This window comes from Protomyctophum bolini (assembly GCF_963924005.1).
Source record: "Protomyctophum bolini genome assembly, chromosome: 14".
NCBI classification, from domain to species: Eukaryota; Metazoa; Chordata; class Actinopteri; order Myctophiformes; family Myctophidae; genus Protomyctophum; species Protomyctophum bolini.
In genome coordinates, this window is record NC_137875.1 from 22520292 (window position 1) to 22540530 (window position 20239).

The 20239-nt window shown below is 40.0% G+C and overlaps 2 protein-coding genes across 2 annotated transcripts in view; both read left to right on the forward strand.

Annotated features, from left to right (window-relative positions):
• LOC308327786 (long-chain fatty acid transport protein 2-like) overlaps window positions 1-20239 on the forward strand; it is a 512892-nt gene that overhangs the window by 104219 nt on the left and 388434 nt on the right. The gene's annotated exons all lie outside the window — the stretch shown is intronic.
• Window positions 9429-18329, forward strand: degs1 (delta(4)-desaturase, sphingolipid 1). Its single transcript, XM_080781961.1, has 3 exons — window positions 9429-9627; window positions 15719-16461; window positions 17261-18329. The coding sequence occupies exons 1-3, from the start codon at window positions 9546-9548 to the stop codon at window positions 17405-17407; spliced, it is 972 nt and encodes a 323-aa protein (XP_080638087.1). The 5' UTR covers window positions 9429-9545; the 3' UTR covers window positions 17408-18329.

A 20239-nucleotide genomic window follows, 5' to 3' on the forward strand; every position in this document is an offset into this window, starting at 1 on the left:
CGGCGCGCTATAGTATGCCGTACGATATGGGCTATAGCCCATGGTCCAAAATGATGAGAAACGAGGCTAACTTTTTTTTCCAAATTTTCAAAAACATGGGCTATAACCCATCGTTTTTGTCATTTCATCATTTTTTTCAAATCGTCAAAAATGATGAAAAACGGCGCGCTATAGTATGCCGTACGATATGGGCTATAGCCCATGGTCCAAAATGATGAGAAACGAGGCTAACTTTTTTTTTCAAAATTTCAAAAACATGGGCTATAACCCATCGTTTTTGTCAATTCGTCATTTTTTTCAAATCGTCAAAAATGATGAAAAGCGGCGCGCTATAGTATGCCGTACGATATGGGCTATAGCCCATGGTCCAAAATGATGAGAAACGAGGCTAACTTTTTTTTCAAAATTTCAAAAAACATGGGCTATAACTCATCGTTTTTGTCATTTCGTCATTTTTTTCAAATCCTCAAAAATGATGAAAAACGGCGCGCTATAGTATGCCGTACGATATGGGCTATAGCCCATGGTCCAAAATGATGAGAAACGAGGATAACTTTTTTTTTTTCAAAATTTCAAAAACATGGGCTATAACCCATCGTTTTTGTCATTTCGTCATTTTTTTCAAATCCTCAAAAATGATGAAAAATGGCGCGCTATAGTATGCCGTACGATATGGGCTATAGCCCATGGTCCAAAATGATGAGAAACGAGGCTAACTTTTTTTTTCAAAATTTCAAAAAACATGGGCTATAACCCATCGTTTTTGTCATTTCGTCATTTTTTTCAAATCCTCAAAAATGATGAAAAACGGCGCGCTATAGTATGCCGTACGATATGGGCTATAGCCCATGGTCCAAAATGATAAGAAACGAGGCTAACTTTTTTTTTCAAAATTTCAAAAACATGGGCTATAACCCATCGTTTTTGTCATTTTGTCATTTTTTTCAAATCCTCAAAAATGATGAAAAACGGCGCGCTATAGTATGCCGTACGATATGGGCTATAGCCCATGGTCCAAAATGATGAGAAACGAGGATAACTTTTTTTTTTCAAAATTTCAAAAACATGGGCTATAACTAGGGATGCACCGAAAATTCGGCCACCGAAAATATTCGGCCGAAAATGGCTAAAAATGTATTTTCGGCCTATTCGGTTTCGGCTCAAATAAGCCGAAAAATATCACCGAATAGTAGTAGTGGTCCTAAAGTTGTGAATCGAACTAAACTGCGAGGAAAACACAGATGTACAAGCCCAACGCGCTGTGCATTGCGACGGGTAGATAGCTTGTAGATCTGCTACTTTCAGCGCAGGAAGGGCGCATGCTTATGACGCTCTTTAACTATGCATCATTCAGCAGCCCCCAGCCAGCAACAGTCGCAACACAACACGCGAGCAGCAGTCACGGAACGCACAGGCAGATCCGACACAACTGTGCTTTCATCCACGATTCCATAGCCTTCTAAATCTTATTTCCCATCCACGGGCACAAGCAACGTGATATTAGCAGCTTCCACCCGATCTGTGGTGGTGTTCTGTTGACGAGGGAAGCTAGTAGCTAGCATGGGAGCTAACGTTAGTTTTAACACTATGTACTTTGCATCCGTTCCCCAACCCTCGTCCCCTCACACTCGCTGCTGCGTTTACACGGGCAGACACAAAGACGAATGGGAATATCATTTGGAGCTTTAACAATGAATGATTGACTGTATCGTTGTCCACAGCAGGCAGATCTGTCAAAACAATGCACTTCCCAAAACTCAGAGACATGCCACCACCTATAAATTCAAACCCACCTCTGGAATATTGCTATCTCATTCCACTTTAATTTATTTTATTCCATAGTCTTAGTTTTTCTCTAATAAAGTTGTTTTTATTTGTTTTCTCATGTTCTCTTTGAAAAGTGTCTTTAAGTACTCAGAGAAGCTTAATATAAATAATATTATTATCACTATTATTATTATTACTACTTGTTTTTATTGCCTATGCTTATGTAGGAAAAAAAAGCTCACTGCTCAGGTCAAATAGGCCTATTGATATGCGATTAAAATGTGATTTAATCTCATTTTAAAAATTAAAGCCTCCAAGTGTTTATTATTTAAGTTAGGTTTTGCCATAATCATGTCTTTTGCCATAATCAGGTAGCTTTACAACAAAGATGTATTCGGCTATTCGGTATTCGGTTTTCGGCGAACTGTTTCCTATATTCGGTATTCGGTTTCGGCCAAGAATTTCCCTTTCGGTGCATCCCTAGCTATAACCCATCGTTTTTGTCATTTCGTCATTTTTTTCAAATCCTCAAAAATGATGAAAAAGGGCGCGCTATAGTATGCCGTACGATATGGGCTATAGCCCATGGTCCAAAATGATGAGAAACGAGGCTAACTTTTTTTTTCAAAATTTCAAAAAACATGGGCTATAACCCATCGTTTTTGTCATTTCGTCATTTTTTTCAAATCCTCAAAAATGATGAAAAACGGCGCGCTATAGTATGCCGTACGATATGGGCTATAGCCCATGGTCCAAAATGATGAGAAACGAGGCTAACTTTTTTTTTCAAAATTTCAAAAACATGGGCTATAACCCATCGTTTTTGTCATTTCGTCATTTTTTTCAAATCCTCAAAAATGATGAAAAACGGCACGCTATAGTATGCCGTACGATATGGGCTATAGCCCATGGTCCAAAATGATGAGAAACGAGGCTAACTTTTTTTTTCAAAATTTCAAAAAACATGGGCTATAACCCATCGTTTTTGTCATTTTGTCATTTTTTTCAAATCCTCAAAAATGATGAAAAACGGCGCGCTATAGTATGCCGTACGATATGGGCTATAGCCCATGGTCCAAAATGATGAGAAACGAGGCTAACTTTTTTTTTCAAAATTTCAAAAACATGGGCTATAACCCATCGTTTTTGTCAATTCGTCATTTTTTTCAAATCCTCAAAAATGATGAAAAACGGCGCGCTATAGTATGCCGTACGATATGGGCTATAGCCCATGGTCCAAAATGATGAGAAACGATTCTAACTTTTTTTTTCAAAATTTCAAAAACATGGGCTATAACCCATCGTTTTTGTCATTTGGTCATTTTTTTAAATCCTCAAAAATGATGAAAAACGGCGCGCTATAGTTTGCCGTACGATATGGGCTTATTGGGCTATAGCCCATGGTCCAAAATTATGAGAAACGAGGCTAACTTTTTTTTTCAAAATTTCAAAAAACATGGGCTATAACCCATCGTTTTTGTCATTTCGTCATTTTTTCAAATCCTCAAAAATGATGAAAAACGGCGCGCTATAGTATGCCGTACGATATGGGCTATAGCCCATGGTCCAAAATGATGAGAAACGAGGCTAACTTTTTTTTTCAAAATTTAAAAAAACATGGGCTATAACCCATCGTTTTTGTCATTTTGTCATTTTTTTCAAATCCTCAAAAATGATGAAAAACGGCGCGCTATAGTATGCCGTACGATATGGGCTATAGCCCATGGTCCAAAATGATGAGAAACGAGGCTAACTTTTTTTTTCAAATTTTCAAAAACATGGGCTATAACCCATCGTTTTTGTCATTTCGTCATTTTTTTCAAATCGTCAAAAATGATGAAAAACGGCGCGCTATAGTATGCCGTACGATATGGGCTATAGCCCATGGTCCAAAATGATGAGAAACGAGGCTAACTTTTTTTTCCAAATTTTCAAATCGTCAAAAATGATGAAAAACGGCGCGCTATAGTATGCCGTACGATATGGGCTATAGCCCATGGTCCAAAATGATGAGAAACGAGGCTAACTTTTTTTTTCAAAATTTCAAAAAACATGGGCTATAACCCATCGTTTTTGTCATTTTGTCATTTTTTTCAAATCCTCAAAAATGATGAAAAACGGCGCGCTATAGTATGCCGTACGATATGGGCTATAGCCCATGGTCCAAAATGATGAGAAACGAGGCTAACTTTTTTTTTCAAAATTTCAAAAACATGGGCTATAACCCATCGTTTTTGTCAATTCGTCATTTTTTTCAAATCGTCAAAAATGATGAAAAACGGCGCGCTATAGTATGCCGTACGATATGGGCTATAGCCCATGGTCCAAAATGATGAGAAACGAGGCTAACTTTTTTTTTCAAAATTTCAAAAAACATGGGCTATAACCCATCGTTTTTGTCATTTTGTCATTTTTTTCAAATCCTCAAAAATGATGAAAAACGGCGCGCTATAGTATGCCGTACGATATGGGCTATAGCCCATGGTCCAAAATGATAAGAAACGAGGCTAACTTTTTTTTTCAAAATTTCAAAAACATGGGCTATTACCCATCGTTTTTGTCATTTTGTCATTTTTTTCAAATCCTCAAAAATGATGAAAAACGGCGCGCTATAGTATGCCGTACGATATGGGCTATAGCCCATGGTCCAAAATGATGAGAAACGAGGCTAACTTTTTTTTCAAAATTTCAAAAAACATGGGCTATAACCCATCGTTTTTGTCATTTCGTCATTTTTTTTAAATCCTCAAAAATGATGAAAAACGGCGCGCTATAGTATGCCGTACGATATAGGCTATAGCCCATGGTCCAAAATGATGAGAAACGAGGATAACTTTTTTTTTCAAAATTTCAAAAAACATGGGCTATAACCCATCGTTTTTTAAATTTTTAAATTTTTGTCAAATCATCAAAAATTATGAAAAACGGAGCGCTATAGTATGCCGTACGATATAGGCTATAGCCCATGGTCCCAAATGATGATGATGATGATTGCATTTTTTTCCTCCAACTTTGCCGTTTTGGTTTTACTTTTGTTACCTTAATAGAGAGAAGGGGAGGAGGGGGGGGGGGTGGAAAAGTAAGAGAGCTCTTTGGGGAAATGAAACTGCTAAATACATTGCCCGCAATGATTAAAGGCATAATAAATGTCTTGCTTTTCTCTCCTCATAAAAAGAACTCCAATTAAAGCAGGATGCTTTGTCTTTCTCGGGTGAGAAAGAGACTAGCCTCATTTAGGCCTAGCACTTCTAACGTCCTGAAAATACACGACAGATATAGTGAACAGACTATCACTGTCTCCCTCTGAACACCGCCAGTGATTGGAGGGAGACTCGGGGACAGCAAAAAAAGAAAAAAAAGAATCCCTGACATAGATTTGATTAATTAAATATTTTCCCAGCACAAAAGCCCAGAATAAAGCCATTTACGGAGCATTCACAGTAAGCCACAATGCTCTTGGCTTACTGTGGTGTTCCTTATAGCCGCGACTCTCTTACGGCCGCGGTCATATAGGATTTATAAACGCATTGTGTTCACGTTGATTGGGAGCAACGTGTATAGGATCTGAGCGCTTTGGAGTGCTGGGTTTATTTGTGTGATGCTCATCCCTCCTGTATTCATGTGAGCCTGATATTAAAAATCACTCAAGCGAGAGCGGGGAGCTGTCGCTATATGGGTATAATTGACACCGCAATTGCACAAGGACGTACATTGCACATGAGTGGAATAGTTAGCACACCGAATGCAAAGGAATGCATTCTAATGAAGGAGATGGATGTTCTCGCTTCTCGGACATACATGTATGCTTTTAATGTCAGGTGTGTTGTGTATCTGTTTCCTTCTGTCTTTTGTGTCCATATACTGTCTGTAAGTGCTTTTAAGAGCTCTTATAGGAGGCGTGGGTGCCCTCACCTCACCGGTCTCCGCTGATCCTGAGCCTCTCTGAGCGTGTGAGCCTTGAAGTTGAATGGCCTTTCTCCTCCATCCTGCCATTACCGCTGCCTGTCGAGTGACATCACCGTGCATATGGTCAGCCTCTTCCCAAGTGTGAGGCTGCATGCAGACATGCACCGTTCAGAGGAGCTGTCATCTTCACCTAGACACATGAACACACACACACACACACACACACACACACACACACACACACGCACACCATCCATCCACTCCACATCCCAGATTCCAGCTGACAGCAACATACGTGTCACAGCTGGCTCTGAGATCAGACTTGAACAAAAGGTAGGATGAGGCCAAGTAGGTCACAAACGTCACATGTGTCTTTAGGTGCACACAGTGGTTTCCCGCACACACTCTCTCTCACACACACACACACACACACACACACACACACACACACACACACACACACACACACACACACACACACACACACACACACACACACGCACGCACACACGTTAACACGTTATTTGTCTCATTAAAAGCATAGAGATATTGAATTCGAATATTATAATATTCAATTGCGCACAAATTTGGACATTTTGCTCCTGTGGAAAATTTGTGTTTTTTAAAGAATAGGAATTTATATCATGGCACTAAAGTATTTTGCACTGGTTGTAGTGCATGGGCCAGTCTGGGCCAAATTCAGCAAAAATGCATGTCTGGGCCGAATTTTTGTCTCAGTCCAGCCCTGCAGACAGATCATCCTGCTACCCTAATAGACAGGGGGTACATGAGCACATGGCCGTTCATTCGTGCTCTATCTCCGACCAAACCACACTTCCACCACACATCTCTCTATGCAAAATAAAACCTGCACACTCCCACAAAACATATAGACTACATTGCATTCGCCAAAAATGTCTTATTTACTGTTTAAATATTACTTTTCTGACCTAATAGACAGGGGGTAGGCCTACTCTTGTTTGTCTCACACACACACACACACACACACACACACACACACACACTGCCGTTGCGATAATCCATCCCAGTTGAATGTGTCTTGTTTGCGCCCAAAACCACCAGAAATCTGAGATTTTTTAAAATAAATCTTTTAGCATTACCCTAAACCAGCTGAAAATCATGTCATTTATTTGCTTATTTGGGTCTTTGTTGATCCTGGAATCTTTCACAGGCTGTGATAGAGCGTCCTACAATCTAAACCACTGAAAACACATCATGAGGAGAATCTCGTCATTGGCGGTGTGACATGAGCCTTGGAAGAATATGACGAGAAATCTCGTCATTGGCAGGCAATAGTGAATAGTGAAAGAATGCCTCTATACACTGCTTTTTTAAAACCCATTTAAACAGAATGTCAAAAGATATGTTAGATATTCAAATAGCCTATGTACTGCAGGATTAAAGTCGTTAAACAGATTGTTCTGTATATATTAATTAATTTTGCCGTGGTCTTCTCCCACCCTAAACATGATCATCAGGTATTATAATGTATTATTATTATATATTATTATATATAAGGATGAAGATTTTATTTTCAAAAAAGTGTACAGCATTTGTTAAAATGTCATTTTTGGTAACTGGTATGGGAGAACGGGGTAAGATTAACCACTTTTTGCTTAAATTGCACTGGAAGCAAGGCAAAATGAGATGGCAGTCAAATCTAATGATCTACCCATATTTCAGGATGTCTTCTAGCCTACCAATTTCAATGATGAGTAAACATCTATGACAAAGGGCCATGAAAAGATGACTTATTAAAAAAATGTGGTCATGTGGCTCAATTTGCCCCAGGTAAGGGGTAAATTGATCCAAGTCGAGGGGTAAGTTGAACCACCTGATATTTGAATGTTAAAAGCTTAAACTTGAACAGATAATGTATTCACTTATTGAATATTAATATACCGGTAATAACAGTTTTCCCTTTTGCAAATACGGTAGTCTTATTTGTTTATTTATTATTTAAACAATATAAAGACGATTAGGCCTACATCGTTTGTTATTCCGAACCTTATACTTGCAATATTGTTAATAGAATATTGCAAACTTCTCTTAAAGTATGTACATGCAAATTAAAGGTCATTCAGTATAATTTGAGTAGCAAAGACTTAATAAAATAAATATGAATAGTGATTCCCATTGACTCAATTTACCCCCGGACATTGGTTAATTTTACCCATCGCCACCATTTTAGAAAACAATGACTAGAATAAGCTACTTCAGACAATTTATTTGCTAAATGATTCACATGGTTCTATCAATTCATCAATGTGTATGATATTACATTTTGACCTACAAAGCAAAGCAAAGCAAAATTTACCTATGTACATTTTGCTTTGTATAACATTTTACATGATGTGTTGAAATTTTACTTTGACCGACAGAAAACAGTTTTTTGTGTAAAAGAATGTATTCTACTTTCCCCATGTGCTTACCAACTTCACAGCCAGGTGTAAATTATGGATGCTTACTAGATTTAAAGGTGTAGGGAAACGGAAATGGTGGGCATTTTATTTTGAAGACGGTTTCAGCTTGAAACACCGCTCTGAAGTTTCTGAACCAATCAGTTCAATCAAGTGATGGGACTGTAGGGTGTTTGTTTACAAGTCAGATAGTCGCCAGCTGTATCAGTTCACTGTTATGTGGCTTATTTCAACCCTTTTCAGATACATATTTTAGCGTGATGATTAAGTTGAAACCGAACTGGATGGTATCTTGAATGGGAATAAAAACGGAGTATTTCTGTAATCTGTAGCATTACTCTATGGGTTAGTCTCGACTCTCGCGTAGCCAGACAACTATTCCACAATCTTTGAATGCTATGGAAATCGCGGAGGCAATAGTCTGGTAACGCGAGACTACTCTATGGGTCCACGCGTCTAACGTAGCGTCCGCCTATTCTATTCGGTTATTTGCACCGAATAGACTGCAAATAGCCGATATAAAAAAAAGCCAATGTATATAGACAAATTCATAGAGCGGTGCCCTGAGGCTGTAGGCCAGGTGTAGGCAATTGGTGCAGTGTCAAGCTGCACTTTCCTTAATATGGTAAATAATGGTACACCTCAGCTATGGCTGCGCCAAACCCAGGGCACCCCTCCGTTATCCGTACTTTACAGTACTGGTTTAAAGTATTGCTAATTTTGGGTTCATGTTTTCCTTGACTATGCTTCCACCTCCTGGTTCTCCAGCATCCCTATTCCCTATTCACTATGTCTCTTAAGACTAAGCTCCAGACCTCCCAAAACAAACTAATTTGACTACTTCCAGTTCTCGGCCTGGGGCCCATGACCCACCTCTTTCCAAACCATTTTGCAAGACAGAGTTAAGCAATTGAAAATGGGTTTGACATTCATAATTGTAAATGCAGCCTTGCCCTCAATGCCCTCAGTACCCGTAATACCAAGTTACCAACTACCTAAAAAAGTGAGCAAGGAGTGAGAACGATCTGGACTACTGGTACCACCCACTTTGAAAACAAACATTTGAGTAAATTCTCCTACAGCTACAGCACTGTCTGGCATTGCCACCAAAGCATGGAATGCCCTGATCCCCTCGCTCGAAAAATGAATCACTTACATCTTTTAAAACAGGCCCCACCCCTCCCACCAATCAATGTAGACCTGGTTGCTTGTTGCTCTCGCAAACCTGGCAACACTGGACATGAATGAAGTGGGCGTGTTGAATCTTTATGGTTCCATCCTCCTCGTCGTCTCTCGTCATGAGACAACATCACACAACACCACCAGGAACAGAGAAAGAACGGGCAGGCCGCCGCAATACGGGCTTGTTAGATAACGGTCTCCGGAGCGCATATTTTTCAGTTATTGACACTCGTCGATAAAATACAAGCAATGGGAAACCGGGTCGCCCGAGAGGACTATGAGTGGGTCTACACCGAACAGCCTCACGCAGACAGAAGGAAAGAGATTTTGGGTGAGCTGACTGTTTTCTTTCCTTTTCTTTTTTTACAAAACAACGAACGCCCCCCCCCCCCCCAAAAAAAAAGGGCTAACGACGAGCAACACCACCGGCTAACTTAGAGACAGCTTCGGCACAATGTGGTACAACGATTGATTTGGTGCTAGTATAATTGGTAGGGATCAAAGTAAGATAGCCGTTATAAGTGGATTTGTCCGTTTTCATGTTGTCATTACTTCCAGAGAGCTAAACGTTAGCTGCGAAGCCTTCTTCTTTATCCTAAAAAAAATTGATCTACGAGCTAACAAGCTTGCCTTGTAGATATGTTCTTTTGGAGCAAGCGACACACCTCGCGAGCTTAGTTTAACGGTACTAGTGTCAAATCAACAGACTTGGAGTCTTGGACACAAGTGCTAGCTAAATATGTCCCACGTAACAGACTAACAGTTATTCGTCTGGTTATTTGGTGTGGCACAGTTTGAACACAACCACGTCCTAATTTCGTTTTAAACACGTAGGCCTACCCGAGTAGTCTACGGACATGTAATTGAAAATCAGAACCAGAAAACGCGTTTACACACGATGTATAAATTGGTTGATTCTATTTATTTATTTTTACTACTAATACAGTTTGCAAATAGTACAGTGGTACGATTATGCAATGGATAACATTGCAAAAGGATAACGCAAAAAGCCCTAAGGGCTTAATTGTTTCCATTGTGGTCCGGTGTCAAAACATTGTAAAGACAGCATACCGGTAATCAACACTAGTAGCATACTTTTATGTATTGTTGCATTTAGAGCTATGCTACTCTCGACTTCCGGGGCTCGCATGAATGCCGACATTGCCGACTATCCTCTCGTCTTTAGCGTACCGGTAAATAAGAAGAACGTTTTTGCTACTCACCAAAACAAATGCGGGTTGTGTCATTAGAAAGCCTACTTTCCTTAGTGGAAGCACCCCACCACACATAAACGGTACTTTTTGGTCAAAGGGGGTTTTTGTTTCCACCGGAGAAAAAAATACTTTGTTACCCCACTGCGCCTTCTACCGATATTGCCCAGATAATTGCCTCATAGAGAATATTTTTCTCTGGTGAAAAAAAATCCCTTTATGGCTAAAAAGTACCGTTTATACGTGTGGTGGGGGGCCCCCAGAGTGCTTCCACTAAGGAAAGTAGGCTTTCTAATGACACAACCCGCCTTTGTTTTGATGAGTGGCAAAAACGTTATTTTTATTTACGCTAATGACGAGAGGCTGGTCTGCATTCGAGAGTAACATACTAAACATAGCTCTAAATGAAACGCATTAGAGCTATGGGCCAGAGCTAGCCCCTCTCGGAACCCCCTGGGTCAGCCCAATCCGTAACCCATGGTAACTGGGTCTCAAAAATGTCAGAAACTTCAGTACCATTGGGTTCTGACTTGTGGGGCTAGGCCAGAGCCAACTTTGATGCAGTGACAATATCCCCATTTGAAATGGCACTTGGGTTTTAAAAATTTTATCAAGCACCATAGAGCAAATTATATTTTCGACAAATAGCAGATTATTTAGTTAGTTATAGGTAGCCTATGTGTCCGTCATTGTACATTTAGGAGAAGGGCTTCTAAACGGGAGGAACACAATTTCCAGATAGACGCAACTGGGTGTGACCGTGACATAGAGGATGTAGCGATCATCTATATATCTACGAGTATGATCATCCATGCATAAGAAGAATGCATGTTTTTTTATATTTTTCTGCCTGACCCCTCTCAAGCGTTGCAATATCCTCATTCTCATTTCTCACAGGAAGAGGCATACAATTACAGATTGTATGTCAAGATAGTGAGCCTGTGGAGGCAGCCGGGGACCCCTGTGATGACCATCAGGTGGTCCACTGTATGCAGGGTCTTGTAATGTTGAGTAGGCTTTCTGTGAAGCCCTTGTTTTGCTTCTTGTCTTTTTTTCACTGTTAACATAACAGACACTTAAGTTAATTGGTGAACAAAAGGTCCTCCCATTGTGCTGAGACCAGCTCTATGGAGACTCATAAAGAACTCATTGACCGAGGAGCCGTCTCCTGGGCTGAATTATTCATGTCAGAGTGCCCGACTCCCTACCGAGTAGAGCAGTATCACGAGCCACTGATTGCTGGTCTCCTTCTATCATGTTATTATTAATGTCTATATGGTTCCTAATCGTAGCTTACCCAGGTTTGTGCCGGAGTAGCCTATTTCTTAAAGTTTGAGATGGGGGGCCCACAAACATGGGCTTGTTTTGAGGGGACTGCTCTTTAGGCCGACATCCAGTTAGTCTGACTACGTGGCCGGTTAAGACTCACCCTGTGGCTTCCGTGTGCGGTTATGGTTAGTTAGTAATGGGTCGGACACGTTACTTTTTTCTATAGGTTAACATACAATGTTGACTGTAGTACTAGTAGTAAAATGTTTAACATAGGCCTACTCACAAATCTAAACTTTGGCTTTCAGATTGAAACCTTTATGAATGCTTAATTTATTTTCATTTCAATCCATGTCGGAAATGTTATGCTAGAGGATGTTCCTTTTATGGCCTTTATTTAGGCTTGAATGCTGTTGTTCAGCAGCTTGCTACAAAGACTTGTCTTTGCTGCTGCCTTGCCTGATTGTTGAACTTGTGTGTGATCACATGCTTCAGGCCTCTCCCACTCTAAGCTAAGCAGTTCTCCCTTGTAACAATGTGGCCTACACACTCAGGATGTGTCAGGTCTTTGCTGGGACTTGCTCTAGTTTACCCACTGCAAGTGCTATTACAACTACTGTTTTTCTCTGTCTTTCACCAGGCCAGAGGACAGCATAGGCTTAAGACGTATTACTTTAAGACATCTCTCCTCAACTTATACATTATAAAGTACAGTTAAATTAGATTTCTGAGGGGCACTAGCCCCTCCTATGCCCAGCTTTGAGGGTTTGTATGAACACAAACATTGTCTGATGATTGGCTGATCACCCCATACATAGTGATGATTTGATTGGCTGAGCAAAGTACAATTATTGAGGCTAAAAGTGCTTGGCCGGAATGACATTTGTGACGATTTGATTGGCTGAGCATGGAATGTGATATGTATATATTTTTAATCCATCCTGTCTAGTTAGGTATGGAGATACAGTAAATGCTACTTTCACTCATCAACAGCACTGACTAGAGCTTTTGGCAAATACTGGCACAAGTCTGTAAACCACAAAGTGTAGCAATCTGCTGCTATGTTACATCAGGTGCTTATCTAGCCCTGAAACATGACTGATTGATGATTATCATGACAGTCATGACGCAACTGCAGCCTGTTTTACGCGGTCGCTACATTTACAATCAAAACGTATATATAAACATTCCGATTTCAAATATAAAGTACTCACAATTTGTCCCACGGGTGTTAGTTAGTTGCTGCACTAGCGATTAGCACTGCTGCATTCCGCTTAATAAAAAGCATTTTTATCCGAGCGCCCCGGCTACTTTTCTCAAACGGGGTTCGTTTGGGAAATCCACAGTTGCACACCGGGAGCGCACTCGCTTATTAGTCTGTATTGGCAGGGCGGTCAGCGTGCCTATATCGAACACACCGAGTGCCACACTCCTCCCGACCGATAGGGGCGCGTAGTTGAAAGCCAATGGCAAAATAACAGCTCGGATAAAAATGCTTTTTATTAAAGAACGCGGAATGCAGCAGTGCTAATCGCTGGTGCAGCAACTAACTAACACCCGTGGGACAAATTGTGAGTACTTTATATTTGAAATCGGAATGTTTATATATACGTTAGAATTGTAAATGTAGCGATCGCGTAAAACAGGCTGCAGTTGCGCCATGACTCTCGTATGAAATACGAGAGTCATGAACCATGGCTAGTGCTTATCTTGCATTCATGCATCGGCACTTTTGCTTTTACCACTGTGTGATGTATATTCCGTTTTGTATATCCGTAAATTGCCATTTAGTGTCTTATCATTTGTTCATCTATACATGTTCCTTAATCTAATCTAAAAGCTTCTGTGTGCTACAGAAGCGCTACTGGAAAAGGTCAATAATGAAGCAGTCTAGACTAGAATGGGTGTGTAAATACAGGTATTTATTAACACTGCCGCTGATTGCATACTACACAGTAAGCCAGATCAGCTCGATGTAGGCATGGCTTGCCTGAAGTGAAATTGTAACTAGCCGCTTCTCAGCAGTCTGCACTGCAGGTGATGACACAACTGGGCAGAGCCTCTTCTTGTCAGTCCCTGGTCTGTTTTGAGTGACAAATAAGAGACAATGATGGAGCTTCCTCTTCCCCCTAGCCTGTTTTGTCTCAACATAGTTACAAAACAGCCCTTTTGGAATTAAGTCATCATTATTCTCTATACCAGACATACCTTACCTATAGTTACTGTATGTTCTGTGAATTACAATTACACCTGGAGTAAACTGTGCTATGGGGGAGCCCCAAACTGAGCTCATGCTTCCTACAATGCATGAGGATTGAGCAGGGGGGGGGGGGGGGGGGGAACTACCCTTATCCCTAAACATATTTGCAATTTCTTACTATTTTAAAACATTTTAAAATACTTCAACTAGCCAATCTACATCGACACGTTGTGAGCTTGTAGATCAGCTATTTGAACTATTTTAAAATGTTTTAAAATAGTAAAAAAAAAAGGCCCATTTTATTACACAACGAACAATTTGTGTTTCTGAGACCACCTTATTGTCAAGTCCTGCCAGATATGTAAAATATACGTTAAGAAAATACAAGGAAATAGAGATTTATTAATCTATTTTTTACTCTAAAACCAATGATGATCACTTTTTGGCTAAATGTTTTGTCCACATTACACAAAGCATCCGCTTACTCTACTACGGTATCGGCCATATAGTGTAACCGATCCTTATTTGGCTTCTTTTCCGTTAAAAGAATACAGTACATTTGTCAGTTAGAGGCTGGTACATTTCAAATGTATTCACTATTGCGGTTGGCAGGGTAGTACAGTTAGTTTCCTGACTCATTTATATTCAAAATTCTAATTTCTAACTTCTGCTCTGATGCCATTATAACATTTAAGCATGTAATTCGCCCTATAAATAATCAAACTTCTGCTCTGATGTCACCATCTTAATCCTTAAAAATAATGTTGGTGATTATGCCTCTTCCAAATATGCCTTACACTAGTACAATAAGTTCCAGGGGCAACAACGCCTTTACCTCACATACCCTTGCATATTATTTACACATCTTTCTCTTTCATATCAGTCATGAAGATAACGCAATAAAAAGCTATGTTGCATAGTTGTAACACTGCTCAGCTCAGTCACCACGGCAAAACTTGTTATGTTCAAATGTTATTCAGGAAGGCATGCTAAAAACTTGATGAATGCCCATGAGTATGGCCAACTGATAAGGATAAGCCTCCACATGTTCTGAACTGAAATATTGGAAGAAATGTCAGCAATGCATTCTTTTGGATATCTTAGAAGAATTCATTTCATATTTGATACTATTTAGAAAAGGTATATTATGTATAAGCTAAGCCATGCAGGCATGCAGTGAGTCATTGTTGCAAAACAATACAATTCACTTTTCCATTTTAAAATGTTGGCATTTCTATCAGGCGAATGTTGTACACATCATGAGGTCTGCCAACTGGTCTTAAACTGGAGATAAAGATATTAGGAATTTCAACAGGAGAAAAGAATGAATAATGCTTATGGTATTCATTCTTTTGTTCATTTTTTGAATAGCGCTGGAGAGGGTAAAAAATATGCATTTATGGGATTTAATTTAGTTATATCTAGCGGCATGAAACCATAAGCCGATTTTGTTTTCATGTAGCTGTATTAATTAAAACGGGCAGATATAGAGCAAGCAGACCTATGTATGTGTGCATGTATAGTTGACTAATTTCACATTGGCACCTAAATTATAATTGTTATAATTGGCTGCAGCAGCTGAATTGTATACAGAAAAACAAACTACAAAATGAGGGGTTCATGACACTTTATATTTTTAGGACGGTATGCTCGTGCATTAACCTGATGAAACCTCTGTTGGTTCCCTCTCCGAGTCTCCAATATACCCAATCTAACTGTACTTTCTGCTTTCAACTTTACAGCCAAATACCCAGAAATCAAGTCTCTGATGACACCAGACCCAAGACTGAAATGGATTGTTTGCATGATGGTGACTATCCAGTTCATAGCATTCTACCTGGTTAAAGACTTGGAATGGAAATGGGTCTTATTCTGGACGTACGCTTTTGGCAGCTGTATCAATCATTCAATGACCCTTGCCATTCATGAGATCTCCCACAACACTGCCTTTGGCAATAACAAGGCCATGTGGAACCGCTACTTTGCCATGTTTGCCAACCTCCCGATTGGGTTACCCTACTCTGCCTCCTTCAAGCGCTACCACCTAGACCATCACCGCTACCTAGGTGGTGATGGCGTGGATGTGGATATTCCCACAGAGTTTGAAGGGTGGTTCTTCTGTACACGCTTCCGGAAATTTGTCTGGATCATTCTCCAGCCATTGTTCTATGCCATTCGACCCCTCATCATCAACCCCAAGCCAATCACCCACCTGGAGCTGACCAACACTACCATCCAGATCTTGTTCAACGTGGCTCTGTACTCACTGTGGGGGTTCAAGCCTGTGGTCTATATGTTAGCCGGCTCCCTGTTGGGGATGGGCTTGCACCCCATCTCTGGCCACTTCATTGCTGAGCACTACATGTTCCTCAAGGGCCACGAGACCTACTCGTACTACGGTTCTCTCAACCTACTCACCTTCAATGTGGGATACCACAATGAGCACCATGACTTCCCCAGCATTCCAGGACGTAGACTGCCTATGGTAAATGCAGCCTGGTTGATATCCTTTTAGTGCTACGAAAGAATGTCAAATCACACAAACGTACATTATTGTTATTACAAAGCTGATTCATCATAAAATATTCAGTACAAGATGAATAGTACACTGACCATGGTGCAGTTTAAAATGACCTGCAAGATAAGACAAAGCACTTTAATTACGAAGAGTAATAAAACAGACAGCAACTATAACAAGCACTTTTAGAAGAGTAATAAAACAGAGAGCAACTATAACAAGCTGTAACTGTTTATAAAGAGTAATAAAACACAGATTGTAACATTGTTACTGCCCATGTCTTCAAATTAACAACCCTTGGACTGCCACCCCAAAAGCAGCTTTTCAGTGCCTTCTGCCAGCTCTATTCAATTCATCATTTTAATGCACACTATATCTCATTTTGGCACGGCGATCCTATAGTATTAGAGAGTCCTGATGGTAACTTCACCATTATGCAGATTTTGCCCGAATAGAGCAAATCTGGCAATGTCATTTCCGGCTTAATGTATCACAACAGCCGCTATCTTTCTGCACTGTTACAGTCATCGGTCCGGGATGCTAAGCGATCAGCGTTTATTTGAATTACTATGTCAAATTAAGCTCTAATCAAGCCCTGAATATCGCATTTTACGCAGCTATGCACATAAAGACAAGTCAAGGGTTAAGGACTTAAATGGCATAAATAAAAAATAGCCACTGTACATTAAATTACTTTGTGGTTAAAGTTAAACCATTTTCCTACACTGTTAACTAGTTAATCCTTTTCTTTCCATTTGCTACATAGGTGAAGAAAATTGCAGCAGAATACTATGACGATCTGCCTCATTACACATCATGGGTGAAGGTCCTCTTTGACTTCATAATGGATGACGCACTGAGCCCATACTCCCGTGTAAAGAGGAGGCTAAAAGGAGATGTCAAACAAGAGTAAAATGTAAATTTGTATTTTTCACGAAGAGCCTTTCTCGGAAGAAACTGCATCACCAGCCCCAGCTCATTATACTATCACTTTAATAGTTGTTGCATATTAATATACACAACCCCTCTGAGAGTTTGAAAATGTGCTTTCCCACTCTTGTTAAGAGCAAATTGTATCCCCCACCCCACCCCACCATTTTACACACTTTCATTTAGTTTCCAAACTGCAATCAATTATCAGCACAAATGTATTCCTCGCAAACAAGACTTGATGTTAGTTGCAAGAAAGAATCTCTGGGTTTAACATCACATTTTCTTCAGTTTATCAAGACAGTTTTGCCGAAGTTACTCAGTTGTGTAAACTGTAAGTTTAATCTTTGTAAAAGGGTTGTCACCTTTTACAAAGGCTGAGAAGGTATAATTCAGGGGTTGACACGAATGGTTGCCCGACTGCGCGTGGCAAGTAAATAAAACGTTCTGGCAAGTGGAGTTTGCTTTCAGGTTGCCCGACGGGCAAGTGAGTTTGAGAGGGGAAGAAACTGTCTATTGAAGCAAGTCATATTGTATACTTATTGAGATATTTGGCATAAATATTACATTGAAGTATGTCCATATCGCACAACGCAGAATTTCTGTTAAAATGAAGGTAATTCAAATGTTACCTATCACAATTTACTTTCTAGGCAAGTGGACATGACCTTTGGGCAAGTAGAACATTACCTGCATTTGCCTGGCAGGCAAGTGCCTCAGACCTTACAGTAGTGTCAACCCCTGTAGTATATAATGATGTATATTGTGCTGTAACTTAGGGTTGTTTGAAATTCTACCTACAGTAGGATTGAACCCAATTACATTTGAGATCCATGTTATGAATTACGTGTTCATATTTGATGTAAATGCTGTGATTTTCTTTCTTAAAGCTCATTTAATCAGAACTTTTGTGCCATTTGCACTTTCAGCAAAAGTTATATGTTCTGCTCTGATTAAGTTGCGTTCTTGGCTCACCCAATAGGGAGGATTAGGGTTCATTTATATTATAAAATGAGATCAAACATTTCTTTTGATGTATTTTGTCTTAGCATTCAATGTTGACCAAAATGAGGCCTTCAATGTGTAAAGCAAACAGTATCTTGTTAGTGCCTAGTGGTATACATTTAATGATCATTGCTACTTTTGAAGCTTTTTTAAAGGATCCCTGGCTAATAAGACTTGCAGACTATGTATTACACCAAACGCCTGTGGTGGTTATATAAAAAAAACAGAAAATGACCAATTTGTGAAGTATACTCTCCAGTAGCTTGTTCTAAGGAAACCAAAGGTTAACTTTAACCAAATTAAATGCTATGAAGGTCCTTTGACCTTCACATGCTCCCACTGCAATCATTTCTCTCAGTTCTGCTATGTGCTATATGCAGTTGTATCCTTAACATATTAAAACGCTCAGGCAATGTTGACATAGGTCCCACATTTCACTCATTGAGTGAACCTCAAAATCTATTAGATTGTGAGGTTCACTTCAGTCCTAAAGTCCTCGTGTATTTGACAAAATAAACTTCTTTGTCTTATTTTGTCTAAATGCCCATTTTAGTAATGACTTTAAAGTGCTACTACAAGGGAAACCCTCCAGATTGTCCATGCAGGTGCAATTAATTGTCTCTACCAGGCCGAAGGCATGGGGAGAGAGTATGTTTTGCACTCCGTCCGTGTGTCCGTCCTTCCGTTATCAGCTAATCTCCGGCACCGTTGGCCCGATCCATGCTAAACTGCACACACACTCCCTGGATGCCAACGACGAACCTCTGCCCCAAATATTCCTCAACGGCCTGTTATAGCACCACAATGAGGCCGATCTAGGCAAAACACATTTCTGCAGATTACTCGTACACATTTTATCCATACATCAGACAATTCGGTATACACTATCTCCATAGTCATGTGATCAACACAATTTCCCATCTTCCATCCTTATTGGCCAAGATTGGCTTCCAAAGCTCACATGATTGGTCCGTTTCAAACAAAATGCCACAAATCACAGTGTCCAATTTCCATGAAATTATACACTCACATTTCCACTAGGCCTAGGTCTCGCGGTGGCGCTATAACAGGCCAATTCCTGTTTTTACCTATAACTGCATGATCTGTATACAACTTATGTATGTGCACTCCCTAGAGGCCATGGAAAAACATTTTCCCTGCATCCCTCCACATCTGCTGGTTATAGCGCCACCATGAGGCCGATTTCTGCAAAACCCATTGTTAGTCGCACAGATTTCATCTAAATCTCACGCAAATCGGTACACATGATCTCTGTAATCATGTGATCAAGACGAGCCTGTTGGATTCCTCAGATTCTACACTGATTAGCTAAGATTGCCTTCCAAAGTTTTCAGGAGTGGCCCGTTTCGTACAAAATGCTGCACATGTCCTGCTCATCCAGAAATCTATCCTCAGAGATGCTATGAGTGATGTGCATTTCCTCAACAAAATGAAGAAAATTGTTGCAAGAAACAAACAAACAAAAACACATGTTTATATTACTCATAAACATTTTTCTAAACATCACACACACTCCTATCCTCCTGGTGGAGACCTGTGCCCAGAAGGGCACTTTTTGTAGTTTCTTTTGTTGTAAGTTGAGTTGCGTTACACCTACATCAGTGTTAAATTACTGCAGGACATATCTCTCATGGAGTTGAGCTGAAAATCTAAGGCTGTATTTACACTGCAGGACGAGTATTCAAATCTGTATGTTTGAAGTTTGACAGTCTCACACCACTCAATATAAGATGCATAAGATTTGTGTTCACAGATCGTGGCATATTGTTAGGGCCGATTCATACTCCTA

Excerpts from the sequence above, each read along its gene's own strand:
- degs1 (XM_080781961.1), top strand. The coding sequence starts at position 9,546 with ATGGGAAACCGGGTCGCCCGAGAGGACTATGAGTGGGTCTACACCGAA. Across the intron at positions 9,628-15,718 it reads CAGAAGGAAAGAGATTTTGG|CCAAATACCCAGAAATCAAG; the intron begins GTGAGCTGACTG and ends TCAACTTTACAG. Across the intron at positions 16,462-17,260 it reads CAGGACGTAGACTGCCTATG|GTGAAGAAAATTGCAGCAGA; the intron begins GTAAATGCAGCC and ends TTTGCTACATAG.